Source organism: Entelurus aequoreus, linkage group LG05 (assembly GCF_033978785.1).
Source record: "Entelurus aequoreus isolate RoL-2023_Sb linkage group LG05, RoL_Eaeq_v1.1, whole genome shotgun sequence".
Lineage (NCBI taxonomy): Eukaryota > Metazoa > Chordata > Actinopteri > Syngnathiformes > Syngnathidae > Entelurus > Entelurus aequoreus.
The window spans coordinates 84,525,708-84,544,617 of NC_084735.1; the positions used below are offsets into that span (position 1 = coordinate 84,525,708).

Below are 18,910 nucleotides of genomic sequence, written 5' to 3' on the forward strand. Positions count from 1 at the left end.
TCATCTTAGTGACATCATGCACAAAAGTGCACTCATAGCTTGTTTTAAAATGTCTCTGACAATCTTGCACTTTCTGTTTTGAAATGACATGAATGTTTGCGCCACTGCTTAATAACTGTTTAATAAATACACTTTTGGTAAATTGACTTCATTGTGATTTCCCTCTCTGCATGAACGTTTAAAAAGAGCATATATTAATGCAGTATGAACAAGAATGTTTTAATGTAGACACGTAGAATCATCATACTGCTGTGATTATATGCATCAAGTGTTCATTCAAGGCTAAGGCAAAATATCGAGATATATATCGTGTATCGTGACATGGCCTAAAAATATCGAGATATTAAAAAAAGGCCATATCACCCAGCCCTAGTGGGGGCCATTGACAGTGTAACAATAGCAACACAATACTTATGCTAGTTTCTTATTCTCTTTTATTACATACAATTGTATGATCAAAACAAAATCAAAAGTACACAATAACAAGGGAAGTGTATCGGACGATATTCTTAAAAAAGTATGTATGTGATTGTTGGGTCTGTTCTGTGCATAATATGTAATGTTTGTTGCTCAATTTTAGTTTTTTCGTTGTTTAACCTTTGTAGCTTTATGTAGAAATGTGGTAGCTGGTTGCATCAGCTCTTTGCTCTTTTAATGTGTTTTATTGTTATTTGATATTTCCCTCGTTTTCATGTGTTTTTGTGAACTTTTTGCATCTGTACTGCAACCACATAATTTCCTTATTGTGAAATGAATAAAGTATATCCTATCATATCCTCCTGGCTTTAAGGCCTACTGAAACCCACAACTACCAACCACGCAGTCTGATAGTTTATATATCAATGATGAAATCTTAACATTGCAACACATGCCAATACGGCCGGGTTAACTTATAAAGTGCAATTTTAAATTTCCCGCTAAACTTCCGGTTGAAAACATCTATGTATGATGACGTATGCGCGTGACGTCAATAGTTAAACGGAAGTATTCGGACACCATTGAATCCAATACAAAAAAGCTCTGTTTTCATCTCAAAATTCCACAGTATTCTGGACATCTGTGTTGGTGAATCTTTTGCAATTTGTTTAATGAACAATGGAGACTGCAAAGAAGAAAGTTGTAGGTGGGATCGGTGTATTAGCGGCTGGCTGTAGCAACACAAGCAGGAGGACTTTGACTTGGAAAGCAGACGCGCTAGCTGACGCTAGCCGCCGACCGCACGGATGATCGGGTGAAGTCCTTCGTCCTTCCGTCGATCGCTGGAACGCAGGTGAGCACGGGTGTTGATGAGCAGATGAGGGCTGGCGTAGGTGGAGAGCTAATGTTTTTAGCATAGCTCAGTGAGGTCCCGTTGCTAAGTTAGCTTCAATGGCGTCGTTAGCAACAGCATTGTTAAGCTTTGCCAAGCTGGAAAGCATTAACCGTGTATTTACAGGTCCATGGTTTCATAGTATTGTTGATTTTCTGTCTATCCTTCCAGTCAGGAGTTTATTTCTTTTGTTTCTATCTGAATTTAAGCCCGATGCTATCACGTTAGCTCCGTAGCTAAAGAGCTTCGCCGATGTATTGTCGTGGAGATAAAAGTCACTGTGAATGTCCATTTCGCGTTCTCGACTCTCATTTTCAAGAGGATATAGTATCCGAGGTGGTTTAAAATACAAATCCGTGATCCACAATAGAAAAAGAAGAGAGTGTGGAATCCAATGAGCCAGCTTGTACCTAAGTTACGGTCAGAGCGAAAAAAGATACGTCCTGCACTGCACTCTAGTCCTTCACTCTCACGTTCCTCATTCACGAATCTTTCATCCTAGCTCAAATTAATGGGGTAATCGTCGCTTTCTCGGTCCGAATCGCTCTTGCTGCTGGTGTAAACAATGGGGAAATGTGAGGAGCCTTTCAACTTGTGACGTCACGCTACTTCCGGTACACGCAAGGCTTTTTTTTAATCAGCGACCAAAAGTTGCGAACTTTATCGTCGATGTTCTCTACTAAATCCTTTCAGCAAAAATATGGCAATATCGCAAAATGATCAAGTATGACACATAGAATGGATCTGCTATCCCCGTTTAAATTAAAAAAATTCATTTCAGTAGGCCTTTAAATGAAAAAAGTTAATTTTATGTTTCATTAATGAGCACTCAGCACCCCATCTTGACAGGAAACAACAGAAATGTACAATTTTGGGCAAATGTATTGAAAATACAGCAATGTACAGAGACACCCTGAATGGAAAACCAACGCTTCCTATCCAATCTGATGGCGCTTGAGAGGTGCTGCAAAGAGAAATGGGCAAAAATAGGTGTGCCAAGCTTGTGGCATCGTATTCAAAAAGACTTGAGGCTGTAACTGCTGCCAAATGTGCATCAACAAAGTACTGAGCAAAGGGTCTGTGTACTGCACATGCGATTTTTGAGTTTATTTTTAATACATTTGCAAAAATTTCCTCATTTCTGTTTTTTTTTGTCAAGATGGGGTGCTGAGTGTACATTAATGAGAAATAAAATTAACTTTTTTGATTTTAGCAAATGGCTGCAATGAAGCAATGCTCCAAAGCATTCACACATATGGTTTTCTAAATCCAAAATTAATGTATTTATTATTCAACTCAGTGTTTCCCACACATTAATTTATTTGTGGCGGCCCGCCACGAAAGAATTAAGGCCGCCACAAATAGATTTTTTTTTTTTTTTGTCCTGTCCAGCTTCACAGGCAAATTATATAGTTGATGTAGATGCCCATGTCGGCTGTTCAGATTTACTTTACAAAAGAGAAGTGTAGGATCAAGATTTTTGGAGCTCTTTGTTCAGTGGATCAGATGTTTGATGAAGCTCTGTGTCTGTCTACCACCACTACTGTTTTCTGTTTATTTGTTACTGACTGTGGCAGGACACTTCTGCCTCTGTTTCACTTTATGTTGCTGGTAAATAATATGGTTGTAGTAGTAGGCTAAAGTTAAATTATTTAGTATGCACTAATTAAAGGGGCAGAGCTTTAAGAGACATTTTAGCTTTTATATTTTTACAAGATATATATTTTGTAAGAACCACAATTAATAAATATATTTCAGTCAATAACTTATTGTTCAAATCTGTATATAAATATGTACATAAAGTGTTGTAATTATATTGTCAAATGGATGGATGTACGTTTAAAACAAAACTGTTATTATTAATTAGTAAGTATACATTTTTTGAGCCTTTTTAGAGAAAATCCTTTAATTGTAGTAAATTATGCAAATTACTCGATGTCATGGTGACCACGCCCATGGCCACACCCATAGCCACGCCCCCACCGCCACAGGTATCTTGTGAGTTTATGGGAAACACTGCAACTTATAGTTATTCTTCTTCTCCAGATTTTGGCGCGCTCTACCTTCCACCTTTTTCACCCGATTCAAACTGTTCCAACTTCAAACTGTTCAGCCTATTCGGGAATCGCGGGATTTACCTTGACAAATTCCAAAAATTCCTAGATTTCCCAGAATTTCAGGTTTTCCGGCACATTTTTCCCCATTCAAAATGAATTGTCCGATTTTTCAAACTTCCACCATTTCACCATCCTGGAAATTCAAACTTCCCTTTTTCCAAGTTCAAAAAAAATTCCAGGACTTTCCAGAATTCCTGGTTTTCCAAAGCCCTATTTTCACCCTTTTATCTGGCGACTATTCCTTCCACATTTTTCAACCCACTTCCACCGTTCCACCGTCAGATCATTCCTCTTAATCAGGACAAAAAACAAAGTTGTTTTTTGAACTGGAAAAATTCCCGGTTTTCCCGAAATTCCAGGAATTCCGTAATACCATTTTTCAATTAAAAATGTTACTACTTCAATATTTCTCAACCGATTTCAAAAAATTCCAACACCAACCATTTACAACATTCACATTTTTTAGCATTTTCAAAAAATTCCCGATTTTCCCTAAATTCCCTAATACCATTTACTACTTCAACATTTCTTGCCCAATTTAAACAATTCCAACACCAACCAATTCAGGTCATTTAGGACAGTGGTTCTCAAATGGGGGTACGCGTACCCTTGGGGGTACTTGAAGGTATGCCCAGGGGTACGTGAGATTTTTTTTTAAATGTTCTAAAAATAGCAACAATTAAAAAATCCTTTATAAATATATTTATTGAATAATACTTCAACAAAATATGAATGTAAGTTCATAAACTGATCAAATCAAGTAGGCTATTCCATTCATTACCATAAACCCAGAGTTTCCCCCATGCCATGATGGTTTGACCCTCACTAAAATGTCTGTCAAAAAGAACTGTGACTACAAATGAGCAATATTTTGCACTGTTGTACAATTTAATAAATCAGAAACTGATGACATAGTGCTGTATTTTACTTCTTTATCTCTTTTTTTCAACCAAAAATGCTTTGCTCTGATTAGGGGGTACTTGAATTAAAAAAATGTTCACAGGGGGTACATCACTGAAAAAAGGTTGAGAACCACTGATTTAGGACATTCATGCTCCTAATCATTTTCTTTAAATCTCGCTTTTCCCCAAAATCCCGAAATTTCCAGGAAGTTCCGATTTAAATGAATGGGACATTTTTCCAAGTTGCACAATTCCCCCAGTTTTCAACCCATTCAAACCATTCCAACAGCAACACATTCCTCTTATCCTGGACATTCAAACTAACACGTTCCCAAGTTCCAAACCAAATTCCGCTTTTCCTGGAAATTCTAACTCTTCAACATTCAAACCATTCCAACATTCAAACCATTTCAGCGTTTAAACAATTTCAACATTTAAACCATTTCTACATTCACCCTACAACCCATTAGCATTTCAGTTCAGCGTCAGCCTTTCAACATTCAAACCATTGCAACAATCAAACTATTACATTCGTACTACATTCTGTCAGCATTGGAGCATTCACACGCAATTCCTTCAGGGATTGCCTCTTCTAGTTTCAGGTTAATAACTGATTACTTTCTGCTGTAACACTGTTCAATATCTACACTTCACTAAACTGTCTATGTTCTCCATCAATCACGATGCATCCACTAATACATTATCTATTCCGCAATCAATCGCCCGTCATTAATACTCATAGACCGCTAAAGTGCTTTCCACTGCCATGTGAAGATATCATTGAGATGTACAGTCTGATGTAAACATAACGTGTTTACATCTTTAGTGACACGCAATCACTTGAGTGTGTGCACATGCTCGGTGTATGGATTTCACTGCCAGCTGCACAAATACAGACCACCTCTCATTTCTCCACACACACACACACACACACACACACACACACACACACACACACACACACACACACACACACACACACACACACACACACACACACACACACACACACACACACACACACACACACACACACACACACACACACACACACACACACACACACACACACACACACACACACACACACACACACACACACACACACACACACACACACACACACACACTTAGGGAGGGTTGACAAACCTGACCCACATTCCCAGCAGGGACGCTCCCACAGGCCCTGCTGCCCTCTTAAGGACGCTCACAGAATGACACGCTTTCTGAACCGCTCACAAAAAGCAAAAGAGTGTAAGTGCAGCTTAGGTGTGTGTGTGTGTGTGTGTGTGTGTTTGCGTGTGTGAGAAATCAGTAGGAGAGGATTTGTGGACAGCAAACAGCAGTGAATGCGTGTGTAGTGTAACAGGATGAGCAGGATTCAAACTGGGCTGGAGTGCCTGAGGCTGAGAGAAACAGTGTGCACGAGTGCCACACACAAGCACGGGAAGCTTTTGTCTTTTTAAAAAAAAAAAAAAAAAAAAATAGGTACAAGAAGTGTGCCAGGAGACCCTGACCATCAGGCCAGTGTTGATTTCACGGACTAATAATTGCCATCAACAACAACTTTTTGTGCGTACGCCGTTTTTTTGGGGGTTTTTTTCAGTAGGAAATCCACGCAATTCTTAACACATAGGCCCTGGTCTACCAGAGAATAAGAAGACCCAGCAATAGGGATCAGTGTTTTATTTTTCTAAATGGGAATAAATCCAGCAACTTTAATTAAACAATAAACGGCTAATTGAAAAACAAATCTCTTATTTTGTTTGCCGTGTCCAATGAATTGCGGTAAAAGCAGACAGGAAGTAGTTGTTTAGTGTAGTTTTTGTATTAGTCTTTCTTTAGACTATTATTAATCTTCTTGATCATTTCGTTTGTTTTCGTTATCGTCAACGACCTATTTTCCGGGCAGCACAGGGGTTAGTGCACGTCCCTCACAATACGAAAGTCCTGGGTTTCTGTGTGGAGTTTGCATGTTTTGTACCCCGCCTACCAACCGAATGCAGGTGAGATAGGCTCCGGAACCCCCCGCAACCCCGAAAGGGACAAGCGGTAGAAAATGGATGGATGGAACCTACGTATATTCCCCTGACGAAAATAAGACGATAATGAATCAAAACTAAATGCGCGTAGACTAAAAGGTGACAAAATGTATGGGCGAGGAATAAAAACGAGACTGAAATGTTGACAGAAACGAAAACAAAACATATTTAATTTCGTCTCATAGATGAGGTGGACTAGTTGGAAACATACCCAATCACAACTCTCTAACAGTGTACATACAAAAGAGGGGCGGAGTTAGTAATAGTAGTAGTAGGCCCTGACTTATTTGAAGTTTTTTGCTGTTTTCCTGTGTGTAGTGTTTTAGTTCTTGTCTTGTGCTCCTATTTTGGTGGCTTTTTCTCCTTTTTTGGTATTTTCCTGTAGCAGTTTCATGTCTTCCTTTGAGCGATATTTCCCGCATCTACTTTGTTTTAGCAATCAAGGATATTTCAGTTGTTTTTATCCTTCTTTGTGGGGACATTGTTGATTGTCATTTCATGTTCGGATGTACATTGTGGACAGTAAGTCTTTGCTGTCGTCCAGCATTCTGTTTTTGTTTCCTTTGTAGCCAGTTCAGTTTTATTTTTGTTCTACATAGCCTTCCCTAAGCTTCAATGCCTTTTCTTAGGGGCACTCACTTTTTGTTTATTTCTTGTTTAAGCATTAGACACCTTTTTACCTGCATCCTGCCTCCCGCTGTTTCCCGCTGTTTCCGACATCTACAAAGCAATTAGCTAGCGGCTGCCACCTACTGATATGGAAGAGTATTACACGGTTACTCTGCCGAGCTCTAGACAGCACCGACACTCAACAACAACACATAATTTGCAGACTATAATTACTAATTTGCAAAAAATATTTTTAACCCAAATAGGTGAAATTAGATAATCTCCCACGGCACACCAGACTGTATCTCACGGCACACTAGCACAGTGGTTGAAAAACACTGGTCAACACGACTTATAAGGATGACTTTTTCTTTGTTTTAAGATAGTGGTTTAATTTATTATTGTGGTACACGTCGCTTCTGCTGGAGGTCTTTCCCCCAGTGGAGGTGTCTTGCCTAAAGCTTCCACAATAACCCACTATTACTTCTCACAACTTTAGTATGGAGTGATAGCCTAGTGGCGATCACTCCCACACACTCTCACGTTCACACCTTTTACACTCGTTTTACGGAAGTTTCAGTTCTCGTGGACTCAGCCGTCCTTCTGTGGCCTCTTCTGTTTTACAATTTTCGTATTTTTACATGGAATCCGCGGTACTTAATTTGGCTTATTTTCGATGTTGAATTTTACGGAAGTTTCTGTTTTCGTGGATTCCGCCGTCCTTCTGATTCTTAGGACTTTTTACCTGTTAGAGCCTAGGATTCACAGGGTTTGTCTATGCGTCTGTGTATTTGCCTTTTCCGGTTCTCCCGCGCTCACAAACAAATTGTGATGAAGGCATGCATCGTAATGGTTTCACAACACACAAACATACCTGCTTTGCCAGAGACGTAGCATAAAAAAAAATAGAAAAATGCCCGTAAGATATTTATTGGCAATAAAAATGACTAACTACATCATTTCTAACTGTGATCTCATGTTACTTTTGCATTACACTAATGTTTTACTGGTAGCCTAAATAAAGGTAATTTTTAAATAAACTTAAAACAAGGCCTTATTTTTTATTATTTTAGTCGACTAAAATTAGCTGACGAAAATGTGTAATTATGTTAACGAAAACAAAATCAATTTAGATGACTAAATGTAGACTGAAAATAAAATACATTGTCATCAAAAAAAGACACCAAAATTAAAAACTGCTGTCAAAATTAACACTGAGTCAGGCCTGCACGGTCCATCTTTGTTTTAGGGCATCAAACGCCACATTACACATTGTTGTATGACATATTTCCGTCAAGTCTTACCTGCGAGGTTGAGAGCGTCGATCCTCCTCCCCACTGCCAGACTCCTGTGGGAGGAAAAGAACGACTTCATTAGTGGACTACACTTTATACTTGGACGGTTATTGCCGTTACAGTTCGCTAACAAGTAAACATCGTGTACGATACGTCGACACAAATCTTTGTGATTTGTTTTTATTTTTATGTCATTTAAAAAGAAATCTGTGAAAAAAACAATGATTGAAAAAAAGCAAAAAGGCACAGGGTAACATTAATAACTTGAATGCCAATTAAATTTAAAATTTTAAATGTTTTCCCAGCTTGCCAAAATACTTGTGGCGGTGGGGGCGTGGTCAATGTGACGGCATCATATAATTTACATAAATTGGCTAAGGTGCATATATTTTCTTTGAAAGAGGCTAAAAAAAAAATGTGCCTACAATTAAAAACAATTCCGTGTTATTAGTAATTAGTGTTAACATACAACACAGGCCGTTTACTAGTGGCGGCTGCTGGTCTTTCAAGTAGAGGAAGCTCATTTTCAGCTACTCTCTAAACACGAATACAATCACCCAATTGGCCCTAGTGTGTGAATGTTGTCGCTGTGTCGGCCCTGCGATGAGGTGTCGACTTGTCCGAGTGCAGCTGGGATAGGCTCTAGCCCCTGCGCGACCCCGAAAGGGACATGCGGACGAAAACAGATGGATGTATAACAAAAAATATAAAGATGCTAGATTTTACAAAGAAAACGTGACCTACAGCATTGTAAAATTTTCCATATCAACACAGACCAACGGAATGAAAGTTGAAAAAAATTCGGATTCGCTCATTTTGCTGTCAATCAACAAAGGGATACAGATAATCCAATCATCACGCGAAAGCCCAACTCAGCCGAGACCGAGCCCACTTGTCATTCACTTTTAGGGACGCTTGGCGTCCGATGGGCGGGACCAAGCTGAGCATTTGTCCAACGACGGTCTAGTTTGGCTGGATGGGAACAACCCACTCTAAGCTCCGAAAAAACAAGAAGAAAGTTGCGTCAGCTGTCGTTAAAGTCGAGGATTCTGAACAAAAGTTGAACTCATCCTAGCACATATTTAGTCAATGAAATGTAAACACAAAAGTATTTTATTTTATTTTAGGAAAAGCTGAGCTTGCCAGCTTGCCTTTACCATGAATTGAATAACGTGGACCCCGACTTAAACATGTTGAAAAACTTATTCGGGTGTTACCATTTAGTGGTCAATTGTACGGAATATCTACTGTACTGAGCAATCTACAAATAAAAGTTTCAATCAATCAATCAATCAAAATGCCTTGCAGTCTTACAGCGACTGCCACTCATCTCAATCAATCAATCAATCAAAGTTTATTAATCTAGCCCTTAATCACAGGCACCTCGAATTGAAGGTCTGCACAAAACCACAATGACATCACTGGTGTGAACCCACATCTCCAAGCTAAACGCCTCTGGCATGTTGTATAACAGGGCAATATTTTCACATCGCACAGCTTGCAGATCGCTGTCCACGGGTATGTCACAGGTATATTAAAGTACGACCACATCGCAGACATACTGCCTACAAAATTAGAAGTCACGAAAGTGTCTTGTTGCGCAGTCCCGAAGGATCCAAAAGGCAAAGAACACAAAATGAGGATACACAAGAGCTGAGTATTCCTGCAACCAGCAGCCTGAACAGTGGCGCCATCTTGAAAGTTTTTTTTACAGTATAACAATATCAACACAACTGTTAAGAAAGTTAATTGTATGCAATTGTTTGATCAAAACAATGTCACTAATACACTTGCAGAACTTTACTAAGCACTTATTTCTTCTGTTTCAAGCTAGCTTAGCGGTTAGCTTAGCTATTCGCATGCCTGCTCCTGGCTTGCTCTCGGTGTGTAACATGTTTAGCCTCGTCTTCCAGGGATAATGTTACATGATAATGATACTTGAAATATTAATAAAGGCAGTTTATTTGCCGCAATGCGGGTGGCCATTATTAACTTAGTGGAGCGGCTCCACACTGGGTATGGAGATACACATATAGCTGCTAGATTGTCAACCAGGGGACTAAAAATAATCACAATATTCCCCAGAGGAGATGGCCGTTTGTGATCGGCATTAATTGGCGATGGCAATCACATACCGTATTTTTCGGGACTATAAGTCGCAGTTTTTTTCCATAGTTTAGCCGGGGGTGCGACTTATACTCAGGAGCGACTTGTGTGAAATTATTAACACATTACCGTAAAATATCAAATAAAATTATTTAGCTCATTCACGTAAGAGACTAGACGTATAAGATTTCATGGGATTTAGCGATTAGGAGTGACAGATTGTTTGGTAAACGTATAGCATGTTCTATATGTTATAGTTATTTGAATGACTCTTACCATAATATGTTACGTTAACATACCAGGCACCTTCTCAGTTGGTTATTTATGCCTCATATAACGTACACTTATTCAGCCTGTTGTTCACTATTCTTTATTTATTTTAAATTGCCTTTCAAATGTCTATTCTTGGTGTTGGCTTTTATCAAATACATTTCCCCCAAAAATGCGACTTAAACTCCAGTGCGACTTGTATATGTTTTTTTCCTTCTTTATTATGCATTTTCGGCCGGTGCGACTTATACTCCGGAGCGACTTACACTCCAAAAAATATGGTACATACTTTTTTAAGAATATCGTCCGATACTGATTGGTGGCGAATCAATCGGCACATCCCCAGTTATTGTGTACTTTTGATTTTGTTTTGATCGTACAATTGTATGTAATAAAAGAGAATAAGAAACTAGCGTAAGTATTGTGTTGATGTCGTTACACTGTCAATAGCACTCACTCTAAAAAGTCGTGTGCATCTTAATTACGTCATCACAACTTCCTGTTTCGGCAGTGCTGTTTTGGTATCAAAGTCCTTCGGTGGCCAATGTTGTGGTGCATCACTAGTCAATAGTGAGTAAATATCTCCATTCACGCAATGTATTACCTACATTTGTTTTTACGCAATACCCTTATTTGTAAGGCATGGCGGCTTTTTATTTTGCTGTGGCGCCATGCCACGATCAATTACATGTCGGAGGAAACCCTGGTCTGAGCATACCTGCTTGGGTTTGGTTTGAGACCGTTTACAAAACTAAAAAGATCAAAATGGCCGCTGCATGCTTTTACTTGCCCTGGGTGGGGAAACTGATTATTTATAGTTAAATGACACACATTATACCCCGTGTTATTTCACAACAGAGCAGACTGTTTACGCTGAACTCCGTGATCGTATGACTTTCCGTGAAACTAATTAAGAATTATTACATTAACTGACCAAAGCTGGTGGTTCAGTAAACTGAGCAGTGAGTTTCTGTCATTACACAACAACACACGCCACGAGCACAGTTCCACTTGCGTGTACTCGATGTTGCTTTGTAGTCCAGGTGTGTGCGTGCGTGTAGCAATCCGACACACACACACACGTGCCAATAACAGCCAATCAGAGAATAGGAACGCCTTGTGATGTAATGTTTACTACTGCAGGCTTGGAGTCCACGTTGCCTTGGCGACAGCTGGGAAACAATCACTTGCTTAGCTCACTAGCATAGCGAAAAGAGAGTTAATTTTGCACGCATGGAAATGTCAGCAGACTTTGACACACTTTATGAAAACGCGGCACTCGGGCTGAACTCACAGGCTGAGACTTGTGCGTGTTTGTGTGTGCTATGTCTCCAAACAGCCACATAATGAAATCGAAACAACAACAACATGGGTAGGGCAGGTTCACTGCGAGTTAAAGTAAAGACAGTAGAGGGACAAAAATGAGCCGGCAGACATCTCAAGAGATATCCTGCACACATCACATCTAGCAGGAAATGAGTGTGTGCGATGCATTTAGTTTGTACGTACGCACACGCACGCACGGTGTAACTTTAGAACATGTCTAACAGGGCGAACAATTTCTTGACACAATCTGCGCCCTTTTGTCACCACCGTCACTCATCACTCAGAGCCGACGTTACCACGACGCCTCAGCTCACAGAACCTGCTTGATGTTGACTTCCTCTGCACACGCGTGTCGTTTTGTCACCAAGTCTGGCTGGAAAATAGCCTCAAAGCAACATCAGTTCAGGGTTTCCCACACATTCATTTATTTTTGGCGGCCCGCCACGAAAGAATTACGTCCGCCACAAATAAAAAAATTAAAAATTTAAAAAAATAAAAATAAAAATAAAATTTTTTTTTTTTTTTTTTTTGGTCCTCTCCAGCTTCTCAGGCAAATCATATAGTTGATGTAGATGCCCATATCGACTGTTCAGATTTACTTTACAAAAGAGAAGTGTAGGATACTTCTCTTGTTGCCTTATTTGTATTTGACTTTATTAAATGTATTTATATTAGAAACACAACATGTGTATATAACAAAGGGTGCAAAGTCTGCAGGCAGTAGGAAACACATGGTTAAGTGTAGGGAGTAAAACTGAGGGCAGTCTAAAGTTCAAGATTTTTGGAGCTCTTTGTTCAGTGGATCAGATGTTTGATGAAGCTCTGTGTCTATCTACCACCACTACTGTTTTCTGTTTATTTGTTACTGACTGTGGCAGGACACCTCTGCCTCTGTTTCACTTTATGTTGCTGGTAAATAATATGGTTGTAGTAGTAGGCTAAAGTTAAATTATTTAATATGCACTAATTAAAGGGGCAGAACTTTGAGACATTTTAGCTTTTATATTTTATAAGATATATTTTTTGTAAAACCACAATTAATAAATATATTTCAGTGAATAACTTATTGTTCAAATCTGTACATAAATATGTACATAAAGTGTTGTAATTATATTGTAAAATGGATGGATGGATGGACGTTTAAAACAAAACTGTTATTATTAGTTTGTATACATTTTTTTAGCCTTTTTAGAGAAAATCAAATCATTGTAGTAAATTATGCAAATTACTTGATGATGTCATGGTGACCACGCCCATAGCCACGCCCCCACCGCCACAGGTATCTTGGCAGTTTATGGGAAACACTGCAGTTGGTCCCCAGTTGGACTTCTTTAATGTCATTTAAAGCAGATTCAGGGTTGACTATATGGGTGCAACGATTAATCAATGAGAAAAAACGGATAAAAACTGAATAAATCCAAAGCGGATGGAATACGCGGACATATTTTCAGCACATTCGCGGAAATAGAGCGCACATGAGAGCGGTGGTGCATGCCGGCGAACACCGGAGTTTAGTTTCCTTTATTTATTCAAGTTTCTTATCAAAGCACTAGGGGTGTAACGGTACACAAAAATTTCGGTTCGGTACGTACCTCGGTTTAGAGGTCACGGTTCGGTTCATTTTCGGTACAGTAAGAAAACAACAAAATATACATTTTTTGGTTATTTATTTACCAAATTTGTAAACAATGGCATAACATACATATACACACAGGGTCCATTGCCAGGGTGAATGTGGTCAACATATATAAAATAAAAACTAAATAAGATAAGGCTCAGAATGGTTTCTTAACAAAACCTTTCTACATATAAAGTGCTTTTTTTGATTGATTGATTGAAACTTTTATTAGTAGATTGCACAGTACAGTACATATTCCGTACAATTGACCACTAACTAGTAACACCCCAATACGTTTTTCAACTTGTTTAAATCGGGGTCCACGTTAATCAACATTAAACTGCCTAAAGTTTTTGCTCCGATTAAATAAAATGACAAAACTTTTCTTCTACATATAAAAAGTGAAACAAACAGTTTCAAGTCAACTCAGCCTCAGATTAACTTATCTTCCCCCCCCTCAGCCTGGCTAACTTGACAGTAAGAGAATATATGGGCTGATTGTTCTTCCACCATAGAAGTGGGTCAAAATCTAGTTCTTAATGCAATATGGACTTAAATCTGCTGCTATAAAAACATTTGTTATTGCTTTAGCCCTGCCTGACTCGCTGAGGAGAGGCTGCTTGAATGCGGTGGTGACGCCTCAAATGGGTTAGCATGTTTGACGTGTTGTCTGAAGCACACCTGCTGCTGCTGAACAATGTCGGCAAACCTCCGTCCTCCATTGTTGTATCGCACCGAAGTGTTCCCAAACGGGAGATCTTAACGAGGCAGGAGGGCCTTCCAGCTCTGGCTTTTACATGTTGTCGTAGCCCGGTCGTTGCTAGCATGCCGTGTGTTGTGCCTCGGTGTGCATTGTTTACACAACGTGCGCTACGCTACATAATATGTCCGTGTGGAAACTCGTTCGGTACACCTCCGAACCGAACCGAAACCCCCGTACCGAAACGGTTCAATACAAATACACGTACCGTTACACCCCTACAAAGCACGCATGTTACAAGTACAATTCCAATGTTGATGATGTCCATTTATTGAAAAAAAAAAAAAAAGAAAAGAATGAAGGTTATGGCATTTTTCCTAAAACACGCATTGGGACAATATAATATGTTTTATCTCATTACTTGATTAAACAGACACACTAATCAAGAGATTACACGTTTCCTAAAATAATCGATAGCCGCAGCCCTACTTATTACTAAATTTGACAGGCGCCAAAATCAATCCAATGGAGGTAAGTAGGTGCCAGGCTATTTAAAGACAGGGTAGACAGCTTAGCTCTGCTGTGTAATTGGTGACAAAGACCATTTTTACAAGTGTAATATCTAATCATTGAGTAATTTCATTTTCGGAACATGCAGAGGGTTAAAGAATGAGGCGTGTGCCGAAACTGGCCCCGAGGGCCGCCCTTTGGACACCTGCGGTTTACGGCGAACATGCACGGAGATGCTGACACTCCTCTGCTATGAAAACAACAGCAATAGTTTGGCGTATTTGAACATGCAAACATTGACTGAAGTACATCTTTACGGTTACACAATTCAGTCTGGCAGGGATTAGGAAGTAGGAAGAAGAAACGCAACGCAATGCCCCCGGGGTTCAGAATTTTAATGCGTTGTGTTTCCAAACCTGAACAAATCAAAATGATCCACAACTGTCAAAACCCTCAATCATAATGTCCTCACACTAAGTCTCAAGCTTTTATTATGAGTTTATCTCCAGGAAGCTAAAAGACACTGGCGCTAATGCAGATGTAAAGTTACTTAGAGTAATGATCTTTATTATGATTATAAATAGAGATGTCCGATAATATCGGACTGCCGATATTATCGGCCGATAAATGCTTTAAATTGTAATATCGCAGCTGTACGGAGTGGTACACGGACGTAGGGAGAAGTACAGAGCGCCAATGAACCTTAAAGGCACTGCCTTTGTGTGCTGCCCCAATCACATAATATCTATGGCTTTTCACACACACAAGTGAATGCAAGGCATACTTGGTCAACAGCCATACAGGTCACACTGAGGGTTGCCATATAAACAACTTTAACACTGTTACAAATATGCGCCACACTGTGAACCCACACCAAACAGAAATGACAAACACATTTCGGGAGAACATCCGCACCGTAACACAACATAAACACTACAGAACAAATACCCAGAACCCCTTGCAGCACTAACTCTTCCGGGACACTACAATATACACCCCCTGCTACCCCATAACCCCCCACCCACCTCAACCCCGCCCTCCTCAACCTCCTCATGCTCTCTCAGAGAGAGCATGTCCCAAATTCCAAGGCACGTTAAAAAAAATAATGCACTTTTTGACTTCAATAATAAATATGGCAGTGCCATGTTGGCATTTTTTTTCCATAACTTGAGTTGATTTATTTTGGAAAACCTTGTTGCGTTGTTTAATGCATCCAGCGGGGCGTCACAACAAAATTAGGCATAATAATGTGTTAATTCCACGACTGTATATATCGGTATCGGTTGATATCGGAGTCGGTAATTAAGAGTCGGACAATATCCGAATATCGGCAAAAAAGCCATTATCGGACATCTCTAATTATAAAGTAAGTGTTGAGTTGAGTTTGAGTTTATTTGGAACATGCATGCATACAACATGATACATCACACTTTCCAGTTTCTCTATTCAACATGTTCGAAAAGGAGTAGGAAGAAGCAGAGCTTATTTAATCCTACCCCTTTTCCTTTACATAGCAGTTGCTCAAACTTTTGTTCACTTCCTGTTCTCAATTTATTCACAATATACTCCCTAAGTAATAAAAATACAAATAAATAAAAATAATAATTGGTAAAGTTATATTTCATATGGTGAGATGAGCAAGATTATCTTGAAAATGAATGGATGGATGAGAAATATTCAGAATGTTTATCATGGTTCTTCTTCTTTGTACTTTGTAAACACTTTAAGTTTGAAATGTTTCTTGAAGTGGATCATATTAGTACATTGTTGGATTCCTTTGCTTAATCCATTCCATAATTGTATTCTACATACTGATATACTGAAGTGTTGTATGACCGTACAAATGTTTTAAATTACATTTTCTCCAAGACTATATTTCTCCTCTTTTGTTGAGATAAATTGTTGTATATTTTTGGGTAGCAGGTTATATAGTTTGCTTTGTGTCAAATTTTAGCTGTTTGCAAATTCACTATGATGTGGAATATCAGTATTTTTGATTCAATAAATAAAGGGTTCGTATGTTCTCTATATCCAACATTATGTATTATAACTGATCTTTTTTGTAACACCGTTAATGAACGAAGTGTACTTTTGTAGTTGTTTCCCCATGTTTCCGCACAATAACTAAGTTTTGATTGACTGATTGAGACTTTTATTAGTAGGTTGCACGGTGAAGTACATAATCCGTACAATTGACCACTAAATGGTAACACCCGAATAAGTTTTTCAACTTGTTTAAGTCGGGGTCCACTTAAATTGATTCATGATACAGATACATACTATCAGATATATACTATCATCATAATACAGTCATCACACAAGATAATCACATTGATATATTTACATTATTTACAATCAGGGGTGTGGAGGGGGGGGGGTGGATATGGACAGCAAGTAGTAGACATAGAGAGAGAGAGAGAGAGAGAGAGAGAGAGAGAGATCAGAAGGCATAAGAAAAAGTATCTGCATTTGATTGTTTACATTTGATTATTAGCAATCCGGGGAGGGTGTTAGTTTAGGGTTGTAGCTGCCTGGAGGTGAAGTTATGGTAACACTAGCGAGCAGTAGAGAATATGGAGCGATTTTTGGTCTAGAACATGTTTCGCTTTATTCATTATTGACGTGTTTCTTGCTACTTTATGTTGTTGTTTTTTTATGTGAGATTTCCAATTCAATTTATCATCAATGTCAATCAATCAATGTTTATTTATATAGCCCTAAATCACAAGTGTCTCAAAGGGCTGCACAAGCCACAACGACATCCGCGGTAGAGAGCCCACATAAGGGCAAGGAAAAACTCACAACCCCAATGGGACGTCGATGTGAATGACTACGAGAAACCTTGGAGAGGACCACATATGTGGGGAGACCGGATGCAATGGACGTCGAGTGGGTCTGACATAATATTGTGAAAGTCCAGTCAATAGTAGATCTAACATAATAGTGAGAGTCCAATCCATAGTAGATCTAACATAATAGTGAGAGTCCAGTCCATATCATCAATCATTATACCTAAAAATTTGGTTTCATTTACTCTTTCAATTTCTATCCCGTCTATTTGTATGTGTTTGACTTTTTCTTCTACTGTTGCCAAATAGCACTATTTTAGTTTTACTGAGATTCAAAGATAGTCTGTTTTGGTCAAACCATCTTTTTAATTTTGCTGATTTCTTCTGTTATTATTTGTATTAGCGTACAGCTCCACTAATGGACATCGGAGTGCTACTTTCAAAGGCAAAATTAAAGTATTGCTAGAAACTTAATTTTATATGGGACTTTATTGTATTATGTGTATAGTACATGTTCCAAAAAGAAAAAAAGCAGAAAACACCACTAGAATTAGAGATATTACAAGTCAAAGTGATGAAGCTTAGTGTTATGCTCATGACTTGGTGTAACTAAACATTACCCTATAAGATGAAGGCAATTGCATTTTATTGATATTTGAATTGTATTCAATGTTTATAAATGAATATTTGAATATACTAAATGTAAAAAAGGGAATAAATATTCAAAATAAGATCATTAAATGAAATGTAGTTTGGTTACGCCATCATGAGCGCAACACAAGGTTGTAAAAGTTTCAACTACAATTCCAAATAAGATGTCAAAAGCAAACTGAAATCAAATACACACAGCTTAAAGATTGATCGATACCTATTTAAATTTAGTAATACATAAATATGATGATTTATGAAAATATAAAATTAAATGATAAATACAATTAAAATTATAAAATATAAAAGAAATATACCTGAACAGAACGCTCATGATGGTTACACCAAAAAGTAACGCTATGAATCGCATTTTTCCTAGTTTTTGGGGCATTTTTATGCTATTTCTAAGCATCTCCTTTTTATTATCGTGGATTTTAAATGGTCAAACTAATGCAAATTATATATGCATGCCCTAGTAAACTAACAAAAAGTCATATTTATTTTGATTGTTACATTTTGAAGTACATTTGTGCAGGTGGGTGCGAATGTACCCATTACCAGAGCTGTACACATTAGCTTGTTTGTTTGTTGTTTTGCAGAAATGGGCAAAGATGAGGAACAAACACCTGACATGCCCCCCCTGCACCTCCCCTTTATTTTGCATGCACG

General features: G+C 38.6%; 1 protein-coding gene across 1 annotated transcript in view; it reads right to left on the reverse strand.

The window, feature by feature from the left end:
* The window catches only part of ssh2b (slingshot protein phosphatase 2b), a 55,491-nt gene that overhangs the window by 35,774 nt on the left and 807 nt on the right, over nucleotides 1–18,910 (reverse strand). The window contains exon 2 of the mRNA XM_062049121.1: nucleotides 8,284–8,327. Within this exon, the coding sequence (XP_061905105.1) occupies nucleotides 8,284–8,327 (44 nt within the window). The remainder of the gene's footprint in view (nucleotides 1–8,283; nucleotides 8,328–18,910) is intronic.